Source organism: Pelodiscus sinensis, unplaced genomic scaffold, assembly GCF_049634645.1.
Source record: "Pelodiscus sinensis isolate JC-2024 unplaced genomic scaffold, ASM4963464v1 ctg81, whole genome shotgun sequence".
Classification (NCBI taxonomy): domain Eukaryota; kingdom Metazoa; phylum Chordata; order Testudines; family Trionychidae; genus Pelodiscus; species Pelodiscus sinensis.
Window position 1 is genome coordinate 241,022 of NW_027465987.1, and position 16,159 is coordinate 257,180.

The 16,159-nt window shown below is 47.4% G+C and overlaps 1 protein-coding gene across 2 annotated transcripts in view; it reads left to right on the forward strand.

Moving 5' to 3' along the window:
- LOC102446242 (protein-glutamine gamma-glutamyltransferase E-like) overlaps positions 1-16,159 on the forward strand; it is a 31,330-nt gene extending 15,171 nt beyond the window's left edge. For both annotated transcript variants that reach the window (XM_006111068.4, XM_075917718.1), the window contains exons 2-13: positions 481-654; positions 1,452-1,694; positions 2,310-2,428; positions 3,192-3,320; positions 4,605-4,782; positions 5,018-5,153; positions 10,717-10,820; positions 11,288-11,533; positions 12,543-12,848; positions 14,275-14,432; positions 14,708-14,841; positions 15,777-16,159. In XM_006111068.4, coding sequence (XP_006111130.2) covers positions 481-654; positions 1,452-1,694; positions 2,310-2,428; positions 3,192-3,320; positions 4,605-4,782; positions 5,018-5,153; positions 10,717-10,820; positions 11,288-11,533; positions 12,543-12,848; positions 14,275-14,432; positions 14,708-14,841; positions 15,777-15,924 — 2,075 coding nt within the window. In that variant the 3' untranslated portion in view covers positions 15,925-16,159. The remainder of the gene's footprint in view (positions 1-480; positions 655-1,451; positions 1,695-2,309; positions 2,429-3,191; positions 3,321-4,604; positions 4,783-5,017; positions 5,154-10,716; positions 10,821-11,287; positions 11,534-12,542; positions 12,849-14,274; positions 14,433-14,707; positions 14,842-15,776) is intronic.

Here is a 16,159-nt window from a genome sequence, read left to right on the forward strand (position 1 = left end):
GCAATGAAATCAGATCTAGTTCCTAAGGGTCCTGGATGGCTGTGTGAGACCTGACCTAAGGGCTACATAGGTGCCTTGTCTTGACATGCCAAAGCCCTGAGCAGACTTCCTGCTCTTTGGGGCTCCAGGGGCTGCATTTGCCGCAAAAGTGAGTCACGTCACATTTTAAAATACAGCAGCATGTCTCGGGTCTATAGATTTGTTAAGTCCTCGGTTTCCTTTTCTGAGGCCAAGAGGATTCCCCTGTATGATCCTATTCATGACCTCAAATGTTCAGCCTTCTGTCACAGTCAGAAGTTGTAATTTGACTGGAAGAAGCAGTCGGTTGGTTTAGACTGCAACTCCATCAAATCACCTCCCATTGCCCCAAGCAACTGGTACTTAAAGCATGTACAACTCCAGAGAAGATGCCTGGGATTTTTTCTGCCAGCCCCTACAAGGGCTTAGGCTTCTCCTCAGCTCTTTTTTCTCATCTCACAGGTCTACAATTAATCAAGATCGACTGGCAGAAAGAAGCAAATCGGCGCAAACACCATACCAACGAATACGACAGCACAGACCTCATTGTGAGGAGAGAACAGCCCTTCTCCATCACAGCGACCTGCAACAGAGCACTGAAGTCTGGAGAGAGCTTCAAGTTCACTGCAGAGACAGGTAATGCCCCCGCTTCAGTCCCCCCCACAAACAGGCTGCTGCTCTCACGGACGGGCAATGGCCTCCCCTGCAGATGCCAGAAGGAGGCAATGATGCCAACAGGCATTCACCCCTCAGAGGCCCTGTGACCACTGCTGTGCATCCGCTTGGCTAGAGCAGGGCTACTCAACTTTGGAAGCCCTGCAGGCCACAATGATACTCACAGCACATGCCAAGGGCCGCAACCTAAGCGTGGTTGCAAATACATGCAAATATATATGCAAATATATGCAAATAGCTTCTTTCACACTGACAGGCACGAATACAAATATTAAGCCTTAAGCCGCAGCACCAGACCCAAACGTGGCCAGTGTGAGCCAGTCAGCACCTCTCACGCTCTGCCCACAAGGCTAGGCAACCAGCACTTCCCACAAAGCCCCAGCGCTCTCAGCACTTCCTCCCTGGGGGCTAGAGACACCGACACTCTGTACCCGTCTGCCCAGCCAGCCCGGCCGCTGGCGTCTTTCAACGCTCACCCCTCCTGGGAGACAGCTTACCTCTGTGCAGCATGTTCCCAGCAGACGCCATGCTCAGAGTCCCACCCGCGGGCCGTGTGTTGAGCCCCGCGTAAACCCAAACTGCACCACGGGCCGTAAACAAATGGACCGTGGGCTGCGTGTTGAGTAGCCTTGGTCTGTAGCATGCCGACATCTGGTACAAACTCACTCGTGGGGGTGTGTCTCTACTGTGTCAACTGGAAATTGTATGTGACTTAGGAGAGCAGGAGACATCTCAGTGTTCTTTATCCTCTTTGCAAGGGCCAAAACCATCACTGAAAGCTAAGACCCAGGCTGTATTCAGCATCTCCAGCACAGCAAGCAATGGTACCTGGAGCGCAGTCCAACAATCCACCGAGTCCAGCTCCGTCACCATCTCTATTTACTGTCCAGCCAATGCTGCCATCGGACGCTACAAACTGAGCGTGCAGCCTACCTCAGGGGGAAATGCCTCCCAGGGGATCGTCGGAACTTTTGTTCTACTCTATAACCCCTGGTCTCAAGGTACAGACACTCGGGTTGCTCCCTGAGTAACTCACTGCAGCTTTAATACGTGCAGCTTGCCCATCTGACGTACAGCAGCTGAACCCCCCAGCAAGTGTGGGGATCCGGAGTGCCCCCATGCCTTCCAGTGACACAAAAACCACTGAATGGCTTAGACACCTACAGTAGAGGGCACAGGAGGCAGCGCTCCCTCTCCTCTCAGTGCAGTCAGGGTCCTGTGGGATTCCCAAACTCATCACATTCATTCTGTAGCTTGTGTGTGATTACAGAGTCCTACCGGGGAGACAGGCATAGCCTGAGCCCTGTGCCCCCCACAGCTCAGCCTCACCACAGAAGAGCAGAAAGTGGGCACTCCCAGGGACTCTGCTATCCCCGAGAAAAGAGACAAGGCCCTGAAGCCAGCGCACACTAACTTTCCCCTGCAGAACAGAGACTTAGCCACATGTCCTCCCTCTCCCCTCCGTCACCTCCAGCCCCACCAGCAAAAGGGTGGTGTTTCTAAAATCCGTTGATGAGAACAGAGCAGAGCCGGGTGGGAGTTTACAGGAGCTCATCTGAGGCTCTTAAATCTCGGCCCTTTTGTGGTTTTACAGCACCTCTGCTTTGGGTTTTCAGGAGATGATGTGTTTATGCCTAACAATGCTGAACGCCAAGAGTACGTGATGGAAGAGTTTGGGATGGTTTTTACAGGCAACGCAAACCGCATTAACAGTTCTGGTTGGAACTATGGCCAGGTAAATACAAAGCAAAGAACATGATATACGGATCTCCTTTCAATACATTAATGGAGATGCCTATCTCCTAGAACTGGAAGGGACCTTGAAAGGTCATCGAGTCCAGTCCCCTGCCTTCTCAGCAGGGCCAAGTACCATCCCTGACAAATGTTTGCCCCAAATCCCTAAATGGCCTCTGCAAGGATAGAAATTAGCAGGCCAATGCTCAAACCACTGAGCTATCCCTCCCCTGCCTTTCTTCTTGCCTCCTCTCTCTAGTTCACACTTTTGCTACACTGTCTTTAAGAGACTTCCTGGGGCACTAGCAGCCACTAGCCATTTTTCTCTGCACCAGGCCTCATCTCATGCCCCCACCTTATACCAGCTCACATAAGCATCAGTATCAATAACTGGGCATTTCTCCTAAACCAGGAGTCCCAGAGTTCAGCTGTAAACATCTAAAAGCCTCTGCTGGATAACTCTGTACACAGATGGAACTGCCGTGGTGCTGGGCCGCACTGTCCCAACCCTTATCACGCAGTCGTCAATCCTGTGACCTGAAAGATCAGTTGTGATCTCCTCGCCTGACCTGCTGAATGACACAGGCATGAGATCGTCATTCGAGTAACTCCTGCATCGAGCCCAAATTTACATTGCAGTAGAAAGGCTCATTAAGAAACGTTTAAAATATTATTCCAAATACTGCGTTACACTATGTTACCCTGATGATTTATAAGGAAGAACAATTTGGATCACATATAACATCAACCTGTTTTTCAAACAGTTTCAAAAAGGCATTCTGGATATTTGCCTCGCCTCGCTGGATAAAAGCCTAAACTACCGTAGAGACCCTGCCACCGATGTGTCTCGCAGAAATGATCCCAAGTACGTGGGCCGTGTGCTCAGTGCCATGGTAAGAAAAGGGTTAAATTACTCTGCATTAGAAACACTGCAAAAGCCAAAGCCACTGACTGTTTTTTTAAAGGCAGATGGGAGATACAAACTGTGTATTTACCTTCACAGGGAATTGCAGCTCAGAAACCAGTGTGACCAAAAAAACCTACCTGAGTTGCACTTGCAAGCTCTTCCTAATCAAGGGTATTTCTGAGGCACCTATTACTGTAGTATCCAGTTGTCAGACAAAATAAAGTGTTCATAGCCTCAGTATACAGAGAGCATAAGTGGTTTCAGTAGCATTTACAGAGATCATACCTAGATCCACATTAGAGCTTGTTCTCAGCTTCATTTCCCCCAGTAAACAGAGCAAGGGTGGGCCTAGTATCTACAGTGGTCAAACCGGGGGTTCTCATGTTTGCCTTCTTTTGATGGGAGCTCTACAGGAAAGGGATCCTTCTGTGGGCCAGCGTCCTCCCCAGCTCCCTAGATGTCGTACCCAATCTCTCCCTTTGCTGTGTTCCTGCAGGAGAGGATTTTATTCTTTCACTAGCACTACACTGGCTTAAAGGTGTTTTTGAGTAGCAATCAAAGCAGGAGACAAAAGAATATTAAGATCGTTGCATCTGGCCAGGAATATTTTCTAATAGTTTCAGTAAACCATGAAGCTGCTCTGAGGTGTAACGTGCATCTCCTCACCTAGAGCCTTGTTTGTGCTGAAACTCAGCACATGACAAGCTGGGGCAGGGGAATACATCTACAGCAGGCTGACACCAGCTGGCACATGGGCCCTGATATGATGCACTTCAGGTTCTGGAAAAGGCTTTGAGCTACTGCTGTTATTGTTGGGTGGAAGGAGCAAAGAGGGCTAGATGTTTGTATTGCTTGATGAAATCTATCTTTCAGTTCCCTAAAAGTAAGATGCCATCTTTATTACAGGCCAGTTCCCTGAGGCAACAGCTTTGCCCCTTGTCCAAAGATTAGGGCACTAGCGTAAAACTTGGGAGTCCAAGTTCAGTTCCATCCTATTCCACAGTCTCCCTGTGTGACCTTGTCTGTCACTCAGCCTCCCTGTGCCTCGGTTACCATCAGTAGACTGGAGACAATAGCACTGTCTAAGGGCATTGTGGGGATCCATAGAGTAAAAATCATGATACACTTTGAGATCTACTGATGAAAAAGTATTTCTGTAACAGTTATCGGTGTTAATTATCACTATGCGCTACACAAAGCTGTTTCTCCCTCCTTCCCTTTTTCTCCACAAAACTATGCTATGAGTTAATCTAAGGTGTAATTTTTCCAGGTAAACAGTAATGATGATAATGGGGTGCTGGAGGGAAACTGGAGTGGAGATTACCGTGGCGGAACAAGTCCCAGCAGCTGGAACGGAAGCGTTGAAATCCTGAAAAAGTGGAACGCTGCGGGATTTAAACCTGTCAAATACGGACAATGCTGGGTTTTTGCATCAGTGCTGACCACAGGTACATTTCATTAACACAGTGAAAGGTTGCAAAGGTTTGTTTGTTGCAAAGGTTCCATTATGGGAAATGCTAAACACTAAATCCTATATCTACTGAGGCATGTTTCAAAGTTCTGGTAATGTTGGAACCTGCTTTGGCCAGGATCACTATCCAGAAATATTGGCTGAGGATAGTTGCCTAGAAACTTTCTCTCTCAGAAATACAGGCTTTTCATTATTTCTTTTGGGTTTTTTAGTGCTCAGATGTCTGGGGATTCCTACTCGTATGATTTCAAATTTCAACTCTGCCCATGATGCCGATAAAAACCTGAGTGTGGATGAATATTATGATGAATCTGGAAATCCTCTGAGAATGGGAGGTGACAGCGTCTGGTAACCATCTCCTTTTCTAAATATTTGCAGTATAAAGCCTTGACCTCACACTGCAGCTCATAGATGCAAGTCAAGAATATGATTTGATCCGGTGCATTGACGGGAGAGAGAGACAGACTCAAACCACAATTCCCACAGTTGGCCCACTGTCAAAACAAGATATACATTATTAACGAAATACCTAAACAATACAAATTATGGCAACTACCAGCAAGTCACCCCAGTCTTCACACCCAGATAATGGTTTCTCTGTCCGATGAGCAGAACAATTCTTAATGATCAACACTACAGGTTGGACCTCTCTGGTCCGGCATCCTTGGGACCTGACTCATTCCAAACGAGGGATTTGTCTGGACCAGAGGGGTCATTTCTGGCCCCTCAGCACGGCTTCCTCCTGGCCAGCTGCCAGCCTTCCCACCAGCTTCCCGCCTGCCTCCGGCCCCACTGCCCCACCAGTTGCCCACTGTGATGCTGGACTCCCAGCCCCACCAGTGCTACTATGGAAGCCTATGGTCTTGCTGCCAGGGCTCCTGGCCCCACCAGGGCACACTACTGCCCTACAGCGGAGGCTCCTGGCCCCACCAGGGCAAACCGCTGCCCCGTTTCTGGGGCTCCTGCCCCAGCACAACAGACTGCTGCCCTGCTGGAGTCCACTGGTGCTTCAGCCACCCAACTCAGCAGGTCTCCTGCAGCAGGGCTCCCAGCTGCCAGCACCTCTGCAGCCAGCATGGCTGGGCTCCCACCCCACACAGGGCTCCTGCCTCTCGCCATCCACCAGGACTTTCTGCCCCAGCAACATCTGTGGCCCTGCTGCATCAGGGATGTTGCCAGAGCAGAGTCCCAGGTTAGAGTTTCAACCTCTCTTTAAGCTACATCAATGCGCATCACTTAGAACAGAGTCTCATTTAACAAATGGGTTTGTGAAGAACAAGTCATGCCAAACTAATCTGATAGCTTTCTTTGATAAGATAACGAGCCTTGTGGCTAAGGGAGAAGCGGTGGATGTCATATACCTAGACTTTAGTAAGGCATTTGATACGGTCTCGCATGATATTCTTATTGATAAACTAGGCAAATATAACTTAGATAGGGCCACGATAAGGTGGGTGCATAATTGGCTGGATAACCGTAGTCAGAGAGTTGTTGTTAATGGTTCTAAATCCTGCTGGAAAGGGATAACAAGTGGAGTTCCTCAAGGGTCTGTTTTGGGACCCGTACTGTTCAATATCTTCATCAATGATGTAGATATTGGGATAGAGAGTACGCTTATTAAGTTTGCAGATGATACCAAACTGGGTGGGGTTGCAACTTCTTTGGAGGATAGGGACATAATTCAAAATGACCTTAGCAAGTTAGAGAAATGGTCAGAGGTAAACAGGATGAGGTTTAATAAAGAGAAATGCAAAGTGCTCCACTTAGGAAGGAACAATCAGTTCCATACATACAAGATGGGAAGCGACTGTCTAGGAAGGAGCATGGCGGAAAGGGATCTAGGGGTCATAGTGGACCACAAGTTGAATATGAGTCAAAAGTGTGATGCTGTTGCAAAAAAAGCAAATATGATTCTAGGTTGTATCAACAGGTGTGTTGTAAGCAAAACTCGTGAAGTCATTCTGCCGCTCTACTCTGCACTAGTTAGGCCTCAGCTGGAGTACTGTGTCCAGTTCTGGGCGCCACATTTCAAGAAGGATGTGGAGAAATTGGAAAGGGTACAGAGAAGAGCGACAAGAATGATTAAAGGTCTAGAGAACATGACCTATGAAGCCAGGCTTCATGAACTGGGCTTGTTTAGTTTGGAAAAAAGAAGATTAAGCGGGGACATGATAGCGGTTTTCAAATATCTAAAAGGGTGTCACAAGGAGGAAGGCGAAAATTTGTTCCTCTTGGTTTCTGAGGACAGGACAAGGAGTAATGGGCTTAAAGTGCAGCAGGGCAGGTTTAGATTGGACATTAGGAAAAAATTCCTAACTGTCAGGGTGGTCAAATATTGGAATAAATTGCCAAGGGAGGTGGTGGAATCTCCCTCTCTGGAGATATTTAAGAACAGGTTAGATAGACATCTGTCAGGGATGGTGTAGACGGAGCTTGATCCTGCCTTGAGGGCGGGGGGCTGGACTCGATGACCTCTCGAGGTCCCTTCCAGTCCTATTATTCTATGATTCTATGAAATAGCTATGACCATCACTTGAAGCTGTTGGGAAGAGTTCTAACAGTATGACAGCTACAGGACCCAAGTCAATACCAGAATCTAAGGGATCAACTTGGAAATACCGCGCAGTTTCACTGGGATAGTTTGGGTCGAGACTGTTAAAAGTGTGCACCCAAACATGAGACCTTTCAGCATGACCAGGGCACAGGCTTCCTTTTCAAAGATACAGCTTTCTGCAGATCACATCACTGGGGTGAAAATTCTAAGAATTATACCCATAATTAAAAGGTAGTTGCATAAATTAAGGCACAAATTTAGCATGAGATTGTGATCAGGAAAGGAGAGCACTAAGAGTCTCTCTCACATTTTGCTTTGTTCTCGCTCTTTATCTTGGGTTCAAGGACCAGATAAATCTCAGATCTTGGGCGCCAGCAAACACTGGGGAAGACATTGAAAGTGAAGATTCCTCAGAGCCTTTCAAACTGAGGCCCAAGGCTTCCTGCAAAATACCTGGAATTGTTTTCTTTGATCTCAGACATAAAAATGTTGTTGATTTTACATTTCCCAATGTAACTCCCAGCCAGAACTTTTGGCTGTGTTTCTGGGGACAGAACACAGACAGAATTGCAACATGTGCTACAGTCTAGACGACACGACTGACAGGCAGTGCATTTCCTGTCAATTAGTGGAAGGCTGGACGTGCTGAGAGCCCTTAGTGAGGGCAGTTACTTCCTGAGACATGCCTGATCCAGTACCTGTGCAATGGTTTAGTTCACATGGCTTATAACAGCATCAAATAATTCATATTCATGCTCTTTCATTTCCCATTCTGTCATTATTTTAGCCATCGGAGACCAGTACAGAGCCCTCAGGGAAAATGGTGCCTTTCTGAGAATGTTTTATGAGGAGGTATAATAGACTCATAGACTTTAAGGTCAGAAGGGACCATTATGATCATCTAGTCCCGTGGTCACCAACCAGTAGATCGCGAGCTACCGGTAGATGTTGAGGCTCTAAGAGTAGCTCTTCAGCCCTCTCTGAACTGCGTGCGTGCGCAGTACATTTACATTAGATTTCCTCATTTGAGGAGCAGCTACTCACCGAGCAACAACACAGGTGTGTAGCTGCAAGGAATGGTGGGAGCTGGGAGGTCTGGAGGGCTGAAACACCCCAGCCAGCTGACTGTGGCTTTCAGCAGAAAGACGCTGCCCCGCGCTCCAGCTGATCGGGCTGCTTCCCCTCTGCGCCTGCCCACGTGGAGCTTGGTGCACCCTGGCTGAGCACCATGGCCAGCTGGCCGGGCAGCCGCTTCTCCTCCCTCCAGCCCGGCTGCCCTGCGGTCAGTCCGGAGGGAGCGCGGGTCGGAGGCTTCCCTCCGTGGCTGGTGTAGGGAACTCCCTGCCCCCAACCTTGTTCCCTCTCCTCTCCCCCAAACCTGTCCCCCGCCCTCCTGGCCCCGTTCCCTCTCCCTTGCCCCTCCACCCCGCTGTATAACCCTGCCCCCCCTGCAGAAACCAGTTCCCTCTGGCAACCTGTCTCCTACTGCAGAAACCTGTCCCTCTGCCTTCCCCACTACAGAAACCTGTCCCCCTGTTCCCCTCTGCAGAAACCTGTCCCCCCCAGCACCCTGACCCCTGCTGCAGAAACCTGTCCTGGCACCCTGCCCCCTCTCCCCTGTCCCCACTGGCACCCTGTTCCCTGACCCAGAACCCACTAGCACCCCTCCCCAGTACTGGGTCCCCTGCTCCCAAAGGACTTTTCTATGCGTCAGTGACCCCTGACTCAAGGCAGGTTCCCTGCCATTCTCATAAACAAAGACAATGCAGAAACTTTTTGTGTTTAACATAGTATTTTATTTAAAAATGGAGCTTGGCCAACAAACCCCCAATTGGGGCCAAGCCCCCATCTGGCCACAACCACTCCTGCACTCCCCCTTCCCCAGACCCTAGATCTGAGCCTATCAAACACTGGAACCCCCTGCCCTGAGCCCTTCACATACCCCAACCCAAATTCCTGCACCCTCACATCCGCAAGCCTGTGACTTGCTTAGTATCCCAACACCGCCCAGCCTGGAGCCCCCTCCCCGAGCCAGTGTCCCCTTCTCCACCTCCTCCTCCATCCAGATTTCCTCCCAGAGCTTGCACCTCTCACCCCTTCCCACACCCAAATCCCTCATTCCCACCGCAGAGACTACACATCCTGTCTCAACCCAGCGGGGGTCCGGCTAGACTGCAGGAGTTTTTCAGGATTCTGGAGATATCTCAGAAAAACTCTTCTGCATCCAGGGTTGCGTTTGTTCTTCCGCTTTTTTAGTGGAAGAGCAATCAGGCTCTTTCGGTCACCCCTATATTCCTCTTTCCCCAAGGAATAAGGTGGCTTCCAAAAGAAGGGGTTTTTTTCTGACATTTGGTCCAGTCTAGACAGGACAAATCTTGGAAAAACCTCATTCTACAGAAGAATTAAAAAAAAAAAAAAAAAAAAGCAGCAGCATAAGAATTGGGGATAGCAAGTGATGGAGAGGAGGAGAATAGAGAGGGCGGGGCTTCAAATAAGGGGCGGGACGGTAGATCTTGGCTTGGTCTGTCATTTAAAAAGTGCTCTTGGGTGTAAAAAGGTTGGAGACCACTGATCTAGTCTGACCCCCTGCACAGTGCAGGCCACAGAATCTCACCCACCCCTCCTAGAATAATCCTCTCACCTAGATCTCAGATATTGAAGCCTTCAAATAGTTTGAAGACCCCAAGATGCAGAGAATCCTCCAGCTGTGATCTGTGCCCCATGCTACAGAGGAAGGCGAATGTGTGGCTAGGAAGCATATAAAGCTGAGCAGTTATGCAGTGCATTGTAATAATTATAGCCCCCGTTCTCCCTTACGGCCTTGCTGCTAACAGCTAAGAGCAGCCAGGAAACGATCTTCATCAGCCACCTGAAGATTTCCCTAGGGCCACGGGCCCACTCTGAGAAAGCTGCTAATAGGCTGCTCCGGTTTGTTTATTTACCAGCTCCCCAACCACGGAGCCTCACGTCCCCCCACTGGCTTTGGTTCGCCATTTGCAGCCAACAAATGAGAAACATTTCCAGCCAACGGCAGCCATGGGAAGCAGCGGCCTGTGGCCCACTTTGAGAAACACGGCTCTAGGGGAAGGCGAGTTTCTGGATCAACCTACTGGCGCTCCAAGTTCACAGGATGAGGCCAGAACACTGCTGCCCTCATGTAATCCAGGGCAGCCACAATTACTTTTGGGGCTGCCTATAGCCGAACAAACCTTAGAACTGCCCTAAAGCTGCAGTGAGTTGTGTCCTGGGCTAAACTGGCCCCCGGCTCCAGGAACCTCAAAGCAACATGAATCTGTGACCCTCAAACTCTCTGCACGACAGTCACACACTAGCAGTTTGCGTTATTCTTGTCACTAGGAATTTCCATGTCTGGAATGAAAGCTGGTTTACCCGAAAGGACCTCGGATCCTCCTACAACGGATGGCAAATTCTGGATGCGACCCCCCAGGAGAGAAGCGCAGGTACAAGGACTTTAGTTCGGGAAAATGTTTAAGCAGGGGGACAACAGTGACTCTCAGGGCATGGTGGGGAGGGTGAGGAATTCAGCTGTGGCCGAGCATCATTTCTCTCCCTGACCAAACAGGGGAGGGAATGAGCACAAGCATCCTTTTCCAGCATTAAAACCTCAGCTTATTCCTTTGTGCCAAGCACAGAATAGCCCTCCCTGTGCAGCTTCTACACAGACATCTGCAGCTATTGCAAATTAGACAAACTGGACTGATCATGAAAACAAATAAATACAAAGACTATGCTGCTGACTACACTGGATGACTTTAAGGGAGAGGGCTGGAGCGGGGGGGGGGGGGCAGGGCTGTATCAGTCAGGGGCCCTTGACACACAATTTAGGTTTAATGTGCTCTGCTTACATTGGATTCGAGTGTTTTCACTAGTCTAGCCCTGACTGATTTCCTTTGCCTTGATACTCCAGGGGTATTCCAGTGTGGTCCTGCCTCACTTACGGCCATCAAAGAAGGAGATGTAGACCTGGACTATGACGCTCCATTTATATTTGCTGAGGTGAATGCAGACCGGATCACCTGGTCGTACAACACCAGTACTACAGAAAAAAAACGCATCTATTCCTACACCAAGTCAATTGGCCATTCCATCAGCACCAAGGCAGTAGGCAGTTACGACCGTGTAGATGTCACTAATGATTACAAATATGAAGAAGGTAATGAAAAATCCTCTGTTTCTTGATGGTAGCACAAAAGTTCTTTCTTAAACTGCTAGAAATATTGTAATGGGAGCCAGTACCTGTGCGAGTTCTACAAGCGCGAGGACACAAGTTACAATAGTGGGTCCTACAGTGCTAAGAAAAGGAGGAAGAGGGAACGTGTAGCATTGTGCCATGCCATTCCTGATATGTCAGCTCTCACTCTTGAGCCCTGGGTAACGTGGCTCTAAATTGCGTTGTGCAAAACATGCCTTGTCTGATCCTGTCCAAGATAACACAGGCTGCTTGAATTGCATTGGCTACTCTACAGCACAGTGATTAGGTTTCTATATAGTACCCCTACAGCCTAAGACAGACAGATAGCAAACTCCACAGGAAGGGCAACCTTTTCAAAGGGGCCTCCCCGGCCTCTAAATTCGCACTTCAGTTTTGTCAGTGGGAACACCTGTCAGCTAAGTTTGCATGTGCACATGGCAATAAGATACAAAGACTGCAATTAAAAATGTGCAAAGGGCACAAGAGCTGATCAATCAAACCCTCGTAATACAGTAGAGTCTGTTCAATTAAACTGCAGACCTGTCAATCTCATCAGCTTAGAGAGCTGCCTCGTGTTGCATAAAAAAGTGAAGCAAGTAGGAATTTCATTTACCCCCTGTACAGCCCCAGCAAAAGTGGGATGAGGGAGGTTTGGGAACTACATGTTAGATCCTCTCTGCAATGAACAGGTTTAGTGCTCTCAAGTATAAGGAGAGCAACTCTGAAATGGATGCGTGCCTATCACCTGTCCAACAGGTTAACAGTAGCTGCTGTAAACAGTTGCTCTGTCTCTCTTGGAGGCAGATTTGCCAGGACCCTTCATCCTGCTGCTTAAGTTAAAAGTGGAGACACAAGGTCTCTCTACCTAGGCTGGGCCCAACAAAAGCAAAGCTACATTGCATACACCATTTAATATTGAGATATTTTAACGCTATTATCATCCTCATCACCATCTGTCTCTCTCTCATAGGCTCTGAGAAGGAAAGAGAGGTGTATCAAAAGGCTGTCGGAAAGCTGCATGTAGGACGTGGTTTTGCTGGCAGAGCCATGAAGCATGAAGAGATTGTTCCAAATCCTGAAATCTCTGGGAAGTTCGAGGTGGATGGAGCCTTCAAGGTTGGCAAAGATGTCAAACTAACCTTGCTTCTCAGTAATTTGACCTCTGAGGCTAAGAATATAAAGGTAAATATGACTGCTTGGACCACTGTGTACACCAGGAAGCCAATTCATGAGGTGTGGAAGGACTCCGTATCAGCTACTCTTGCTTCTAAAGAAGGTAATTTTTCATATAATAGTGTCAAAGAAACGAGTTTGTTGGAACAGAATGACAGAATTGGATTTTAAGGTGGGAACACTGAGGGGCTGAAGAAATCTTCTATGAAAGTTGTAATGGGAGAGGGTCTTAAACTGGTACAAAGCAGGGTAAAGTTTGTCTAAAACAGAAAAATGTAAGAAATAATATATTTCCACTGTGGTTCCCAAGCACGACTCAGATAGAGAGGGAAAAGCAAACCAGAAATGAAGAGATGGTGACAATAAACCAGAATACTCGGTTAACAGAAGCAAGCATAGAAAAGAGAAGGAGAGCAAAAAAGCAAGATGAGTTAATGGAAGCCAAAGGGACTTCTGAAACATTCCAAGGACTTTTATAATGCAGGGTACCAGCACAGCAGAATGAAGAAAACTGGTTTATTGGGAGGGTATGAAATTGTTGCCTATTCAATAATAGTGGAAATGCTTTGTTTAAACAATATCTTTAACAAAAGGAAACCCGAATGATTAGTAGGGAAGAGAAATGCTGTAAAATACCTTTGCATAAAGAGCACACAGAGGAAGGCTTGGGAAAAAGCATATACTCACACCCATGTAAAGCAGGTCCAAGTCATGTGCATCTGAGGGAATTAATCCTGGATAAGGCCCGATTGCACTTTGCCATGACAATTAAATAGACACTAACCAAATGCAACGTGGCAGGTTATCTGCCTTATCACCTACCAGGAAGAAAAATGGGGAGGAAAAAGGGGACAGGGAATGAGACAGAAGGGGAATTGAAGAGCCCACCCCCACTTCCTGATAGGTAGATGCACAATGGCAACAGGGGATATGTCTAGACTACATCCCTCTGTCATCAGAGGGATGAAAATTAGACATACCGAAATTGCTAAAGAAGCAGGGATTTTAATATCCCACGCTTCATTAGAATAAAAATGGCTGACGCTTTTTGCTGACGCAGCCCTTTCCCGGCAAAAAGCGGCAGTCTAGACGGGGATTGGCTGACAAGGAAAGCCTTTTCTGGCTGATCCTGTAAACCTCATTGCACAAGGCATGAGGGATCGGTCGGAAAAGGCTTTCCTTGTAGACCGATCCCCATCTAGACTGCCGCTTTCTGCCAGAAAAATGTTGTGTCAGCAAAAAGCGTCAGCCATTTTTATTCTAATGAAGCGCGGGATATTTAAATGCCCGCTTCATTAGCAATTTCGGTATGTCTAATTTTCATCCCTCTGGCGACAGAGGGATGTAGTCTAGACATACCCAGGAAGTGGGGAAAACAGCAGGGAAAGCTCATGCCCTATCTAGGACCAGACACTGGGGAATAGGAAAATGCTCTTTTTAGGTCAATAACAGTTGTCACACTTGCAAATGTGTCTTTTACTTACACTGTCAATTTTTATGTTAACTGAATTTTATTCTTCATTCTTCAGAGAAACGGTTTCCCATTAAGATAGCGTATGCCGAGTACCAGCAACATTTAACTAGCGACAACATGCTGCGAGTGATTGCTCTGTGTCAAGAAGAAAATGGGATTGAAGTGGTGGTGGAAAGGAACATTGTTCTGGAGAACCCTGAGCTTCTCATACAGGTAAAGATCTGCCCCTTTGCCACCTGAAGAGGAAGAGGGCGTCAGCTGTGCTGGACAGCTAATCTGATTCTAAATCCAGTGCTGGGGAAAGGGGAAAGGGAAAGGAGATTCAGACTAGATCTTTTGCTTCCTACAGCCACTGCCTTTCCCATTGGGAGAGATGCTCGGTGTTCATCCTGCCTTAGGGGGATGCCATAAGAGTGCCAAACCTTTGTTGTTATGATTCAACATTTTCAGCTTTAGAGAGTGATCATGCAAGTGTTTGGCCTCTGCAGGTGTCCGGTGATGCCAAGGTGAATGAACCAGTGAATGTGGAAGTGATATTTACCAATCCTCTCGACCAAGAGGTGAAAGACTGCACCCTGCAGGCAGAAGGCAGCGACCTGCTGAAAGGAAAGCTCAAGATAGAGTAAGTAAAAGAAGCATCAACGTCTTGTCAGAAAAGTCACAGATAACAGGAGTTAGGGGTTGGTGTTTTGGAAGCTAATGTTGGCAGGGCTTTTCCTTCTGGCTATAACCAGGGAAGTCTCTGGAAAATGAGACTCAAGAAACCAAACACTTGATTTTTAATACAGTTTCGTTCTTTGCAGCCAAGCAGAGCAGCAGGAAGAAATAGCCTGGCCCGCACCGCTTCCCGTTGCTCCTCTTGGCTGCAAAGGGGAGCCACGAAGCTCTGTGGCACTAGTAAATAAACAAACTGGAGTGACCACTTAATGTGTTTCTCAAAGTGCTTTCGCAGAGCACATTCAAAAACATTGATCTATTGCATATTCACAGTCCCTCTTTAATTGCCACTCTATATCCATCTCCTGTAAGCCGATCTGCAAGAAAACCAGGAATATATGACATGGAAAGGTAGTTTAATAATAGTGCATTTCCAAACATTCCAAAAATTACTGTTTAAAAAAAAGTTTGACCTTCATTTAGAATATCCTGGTATTCAGATGTTTGGGATTTTCTCAGCGCTGCAATTTATTCTTATTCAGGGTGATTCTAGAACCCTCTGTCAATGTCTCAGGTTATTTGCTAAGTCATTAACATGCCTTTATACCTTATTGCTGCCTGAATGAAATTTGACCTGGGACTATATTAAATATGCTTGATCCCTCCGTGTCATCGCTGCAGAGTACATTGATAGCAGGGGGTCTCCAAAGTGACCCAAGGGAGCTAGGTACCCAACTCCCAAGTCAGCATTGGACATCTAACTCTCTTAGGCCCCTTGGAAAGTCCAGTAAATAGCTTCTGCTGGTAGAAATGGATAGGGAGGATGGCTGGCGGGGAAACTAAAATATAAAGTGCAAGGATGTTCTCAACTGATATTTCCCCTTCTGTTTTGGTTTTTAGAATGCCCCCACTAAAGCCCAAGCAGAGCTCCAAAGTGCCGTTTGAGATCTTTCCCACCAAGACTGGAACCAAGCAGCTGCTCGTTAATTTCTCCAGTGACAAGTTTACGGGTGTCAAAGCCTTTGAGACCATAAATGTGGCCAACTGATTGTAGATGTGCAGTGGTCAGTTTGGTTGTGTAATCTTGAGAGAAATCATGCAAGAAAGCTCCTATCTTCTATGAACAATCAGTGACCCATCCATTTCTGTGACAGAAACAAAAGCCACAGCCTGTCTGACAAGAATGATCCTGTTGCATAGTTATACATTCCAACAAACAATGAGGCAGGGATTCTACATAGTAGTATAAATGTTCATATTTTAAATATACTGTCTGAACATCT